Source organism: Coregonus lavaretus (genome assembly GCF_964263955.1).
Source record: "Coregonus lavaretus genome assembly, chromosome: 12".
In the NCBI taxonomy this organism is placed as follows: Eukaryota; Metazoa; Chordata; class Actinopteri; order Salmoniformes; family Salmonidae; genus Coregonus; species Coregonus lavaretus.
Genome location: NC_139999.1, coordinates 16,882,766 through 16,888,466, shown reverse-complemented (window position 1 = coordinate 16,888,466; position 5,701 = coordinate 16,882,766). Strand labels below are relative to the sequence as shown.

The window sequence follows — 5,701 nt, the reverse complement described above, 5'->3', positions numbered from 1 at the left end:
TCTTGGGCGCCCTGACGCCTTCTTCACAACAATTGAACCTCTCTCCTTGAAGTTCTTGATGATCCGATAAATGGTTGATTTAGGTGCAATCTTACTAGCAGCAATATCCTTGCCTGTGAAGCCCTTTTTGTGCAAAGCAATGATGACGGCACTTGTTTCCTTGCAGGTAACCATGGTTAACAGAGGAAGAACAATGATTTCAAGCACCACCCTCCTTTTAAAGCTTCCAGTCTGTTATTCTAACTCAATCAGCATGACAGAGCGATCTCCAGCCTTGTCCTCGTCAACACTCTCACCTGTGTTAACGAGAGAATCACTGACATGATGGCAGCTGGTCCTTTTGTGGCAGGGCTGAAATGCAGTGGAAATGTTTTTTGGGGATTAAGTTCATTTTCATGGCAAATTCATTGCAATTCATCTGATTACTCTTCGTGACATTCTGGAGTATATGCAAATTGCTATCATCAAAACTGAGGCAGCAGACCTTGTGAAAATTAGTATTTGTGTCATTCTCAAAATGTTTGACCACAACTGTATATATGGCCTATAACCCCATGTGAGAGTTCCCCTAATGTACAAAACATCCATAGACAGACAATATACAACACATTCAATCAAATGAGCACATCAAATGAGCACAAGCAGGCCAACATATTAGGCAAGACTAAACACTACTTCCTGGGCATAACTCATACATTTGATGTCTTATTCTCTCTGTGATCCACAGTCACTTGCTATTCACCAAGTTACTTCCTATCTTTTTATTTGTTATTACCTATTCAGTCTTTTGGATCTAGGTGTTTAGGATAGGGGCTAGATGCTAGTTTTTTTCTTCTTCTTCTCTAGGCCATCAAATAATGAGCTAAAGGAGATGGACCCTCAATGGACCTCTCTCTCTCTCCGCTTTCTCTCCCTCTCTGCTCTCTCTCTCTCTGTGGTCGCTCTCTGCTCTCTCTCTCTCAAGTAGGCTGCAGATGGCACTAGTGAATCACAGCTGCCAGATTTGTGTTATCAACTCCATTGACATGCTAATGTTTAACGTTGCCACATATCATATATCGTGACATGTTATGTGCATACCGTTTGTTAAATAAGATAGATATTACCACCCATACACAAAAAAAATGTATGCACGCATGACTGTAAGTCGCTTTGGATAAAAGCGTCTGCTAAATGGCATATTATTATTATTATATTTATCTAACATATCACATGTAATTGGTGATAGTAATATGTGGGCTTCTGTCTTATAACTATTCAATTGTCATATTAAGCTCTGTTAAAAACAAGTGTGGGGATATAGTCTAATAGGCCTAGCATACTTGGTGGTGCCAACCAATCATGTTGGCAAAGTTGTGTAAGCCTACCCTGTATATTGACCAGTCAAAATGGGATTGCATTTGAAAATATATGTGACTAAAACAGTAGAAACAGGAATAGGAACCCTTTATGTAGGCTACTGTAGTGGCAGTTTTCATAATGCAGCTGTCCTGTATGACCTGTATGTCTATGCATTCACTCAATGACTTATATTTCAAATGAGATGATCATAATTAGGATGTAAGGTTAGGTTGGTTGTAAACACATGACTGTGCCTTTAAAGCTGCCTCAGTGTAAAAGGAACTGAGCTGAAACGATTGAATTTGACAAGCATTTCTAGACATGGAAAATCATGCCTTGGGAATGCATGAGACAGGATCCATTTATTGAAAGATTCCATGTAGCGCCGCAGACTAATGTACGCGCACAGGAGATGGACAACTGTTTCTGATCTGAGGACGTGGATTAGCCTACATTTCATCTATCTCGACATTAGCCGGCGCTGTTCAGTGTCTCTCCACCTCATCACGGTCGATTCAACCTCGTTTGACAACGTAAATTGTAGGCTTTTCCTCAAATGCAAACCAACGGTTGTGGTTTGTTTATAGACATGCATTAGTTTTTATTGCTGGATGTATTCATTCGCCATGCCTTCGATTGAGTGGACTGAACACTGGTTTGGCTATAGTCTACCCTACCCTATTCATTGCGTGCTGAAGAGATGATGACGGCCTGTCTTCCGATTTATGTTTATTTCTTTCTCAAGACGAACGAGAACCTCAGCATCAGTGTAAATGGATATATGTTTTTGAAATGTCTGCCCATTAAACTGATCCATTTAAGATGGTGTGTGCAAAGACTGCATGTTTCAGAGCAGTCTGTTTGCTATCAGCAGAAAATGGAACTACGAACATGGGTGTAGCCTATTTCATATTCGAAACGGAAACTTGTGAGATGAAGGAAAACAAGAAAATACATTTCGATGGATCTCTGTCGCTTCTGAAATCAGGTTATGCTTCAAACCCAGGAGAATAATGAATTATATTCTAAACCGGTTAAAACCCAGATGCTGTTCACCGTGAGGTATTGTAACATAAACGTGCATCATGTTAATTTCTTGCTGGCCAATTTTTATCAATCATTGATAGGCCTACTTCGACTGGGGAAAGCAGGGCCACTTGATGTGGGCATATAGAATAAACGCGCCTTTGACAATAGCTTGGTTGCATAGATGGCAAATACAAGCGAGTTTGGGGAAAGCAATCCCACGCTACATAATTATGCCATCACCGCCTCTGCGGTTAAACTGGCCTCGCTCGGTCTGATCATTTGCATCAGCCTTGTAGGGAACGCGGCGCTTTCCCTGCTAGTGCTGAAAGACATCTCCCTTCACAAGGCTCCGTATTATTTTCTACTTGATCTGTGCTTGGCAGATGTAATACGGTCTGCCGTGTGTTTGCCTTTTGTGATGATATCAATCAACAACCGTTCCACCTGGACATACAGCATTATACGTTGCAAAATTATCGCGTTCATGTCAGTCCTTTTTTGTTTCCATGTAGCGTTTCTGCTCTTCTGCGTCAGTGTCACCAGATACATGGCGATAGCACACCACAGGTTTTATTCCAAACGAATGACATTATGGACATGTGTGGCAGTGATTTGCATGGTCTGGACCCTCTCTGTCGCAATGGCTTTCCCCCCTGTATTCGACGTTGGCACCTACAAATTCATCCATGAGGAGGAACAATGCATTTTCGAGCACCGATATGTGAAAGCAAACGACACCCTGGGCTTCATGTTGATGCTGGCTGTCATCGTGGGAACAACACACGTTGTTTACATAAAAATGCTGTGTTTCGTTTACGACCACCGCAAGATGAAACCCGCTCAACTTGTCCCAGCTATAAGCCAAAACTGGACCTTCCACGGGCCAGGTGCAACTGGGCAGGCAGCCGCCAACTGGATAGCAGGATTTGGACGTGGTCCCACCCCACCAACATTGGTGGGAATCAGACAAGCTTCTCATAATGGAAACAGAAGGCTGCTTGTCTTGGATGAATTTAAAATGGAGAAACGCATAGGGAAAATGTATTACATGATAACCTTGGCGTTTCTTCTCCTCTGGGCCCCGTACATTGTTACTTGCTACATTCGAGTGTTTGTCAAAGGAGGCACAATTCCACAGGTCTACCTGACTGCGGCCGTGTGGATGACGTTCGTTCAGGCGGGGGCGAATCCCATTATTTGTTTCATATTCAACAAGGAGCTGAGATCGCGCCTCAGAGCCAGTTTCCCGTGTTGTCTCAGCACACAGACACCCATGTCTATGGAGCCATACTGTGTCATCTGATAGGTTCTACTGGTGTGTTAGACAAGGGAACAGGAACAGAACTGTCATGTTGGTCTTGAAGCCTTAGGTGATTTTACTCTGTTGCTATGCTTGTCCAATTTTCCCACACAAGCTGAAGGCCATATTTTGTGATTTGCACTTACAGAAAGTGCAAAATGTTGCCAATCTGTATTTCGAATTGGCCTGCTAATAATTTTGCATTTTTTAAGAATCTCATTAGTATATTCTTTGAGTAGTGTAGGCCTATGTCAATTCAGTGAGAAGAACATATGACAATTATGTAAATTCTCTAAAGCTGTTATTGCTTTATTCTGAACTTTAAAAAAAAAACATATGTTGTATCTTTCATAAAATCTTCTTATAATTATTTGTGTGGAGAAGGTGTTAAAACTCACTTTTACAGTCTTTTGCAAATACATGTTCTTCCTGGATTTTAACATGCGTTGATAAAAACGTATTCCTTGCACATTCCCTGTAAAATAGACAAATTACTTTTTTTTTCTATGGACAATGTCAATGGAACTCTAAAAGAAGCAAAGCATCAGTGCTGCAGAGAGATGTTTGCATTGTTTGTACTTCTGAGTAAATAAACAACAAATGAATGATTAGTATTGTTTTGATTCTGTAATACAGGTTACTGGACAATATCTGTTCTGTGTTTCAATACAATAACAATATAGAAACATCCTATTTTCTACCACTCATCCTCAAACGCTAACTTCCAATTTACCATATTTTGTTGGTCACCCCCTCTATAGCACAACATGTGGGTGGTTGTATTACCCTGAAACAATAATATAATTATACAACAATCGGGGTATCTGAGCAGATCATGTTTTCATTGTGATCAACTAACTTGTTACCATACTATTACCATGTTATTACCACTTTATTCCGTACTGTAATGTAAAATACTAGCATCATTAATGTGCGAGAGTATTTAACCGGCCTTAGGAAGTTTGTGCTTCTGAAAAATCAGTGTAGCAAGAGTCCAGTTTGCCTCTGCTCACACACTCCATTCTTCTCATAAAACTTTTAACTAGCCGACATGCACCTCTCAGTAGGTAACAAAGTCAACAGTGTATAATAGAGTCATTATTCTGATCACTGCTCGTCTCTGTTAAAGCCATGTAAATGAACATTTAAAATCAAATCAAATCAAATGTTATTTGCCACATGCGCCGAATACAACAGGTGTAGACATTACAGTGAAATGCTTACTTACAAGCCCTTAACCAACAATGCAGTTTTTTAAAGAAAAAGTACAATAAAAAAAGTGTTAAGTAAATTTTTTTTACCAAATAACTACAGAGCAGCAGTAAAATAAAATAACAGTAGGGAGGCTATATACAGGGGGGTACCGGTACAGAGTCAATGTGTGGGGGCACCGGCTAGTCGAGGTAATTGAGGTAATATGTACATGTGGGTAGAGTTAAAGTGACTATGCATAAATAATAAACAGAGTAGCAGCAGTGTAAAAGAGGGGGATGGGGTGGGGTGTGGGGGCAGTGCAAATAGTCCAGGTAGCCATGATTAGCTGTTCAGGAGTCTTATGGCTTGGGGGTAGAAGCTGTTGAGAAGCCTTTTGGACCTAGACTTGCCATGCAGTCATGAGTGAACAGGGAGTACAGGAGGGGACTGAGCACGCACCCCTGAGGGGCACCCGTGTTGAGGATCAGCATGGCGGATGTGTTGTTACCTACCCTTACCACCTGGGGGCGGCCCGTCAGGAAGTCCAGGATCCAGTTGCAGAGGGAGGTGTTTAGTCCCAGGGTCCTTAGCTTAGTGATGAGCTTTGAGGGCACTATGGTGTTGAACGCTGAGCTGTAGTCAATGAATAGCATTCTCACGTAGGTGTTCCTCTTGTCCAGGTGGGAAAGGGCAGTGTGGAGTGCAATAGAGATTGCATCATCTGTGGATCTGTTGGGGCGGTATGCAAATTGGAGTAGGTCTAGGGTTTCTGGGATAATGGTGTTGATTTGAGCCATGGCCAGCCTTTCAAAGCACTTCATGGCTACAGACGTGAGT

At 41.6% G+C, this 5,701-nt stretch overlaps 1 protein-coding gene across 1 annotated transcript; it reads left to right on the top strand.

Moving 5' to 3' along the window:
* Positions 1 to 2,551: 2,551 nt before the first annotated feature.
* LOC311138038 (putative G-protein coupled receptor 173) lies at positions 2,552 to 3,673 on the top strand (the record flags this gene model as incomplete). Its single annotated transcript, XM_084172686.1, has 1 exon — positions 2,552 to 3,673. The coding sequence occupies one exon, from the start codon at positions 2,552 to 2,554 to the stop codon at positions 3,671 to 3,673; it is 1,122 nt and encodes a 373-aa protein (XP_084028812.1).
* Between the last annotated feature and the right edge of the window lie 2,028 nt (positions 3,674 to 5,701).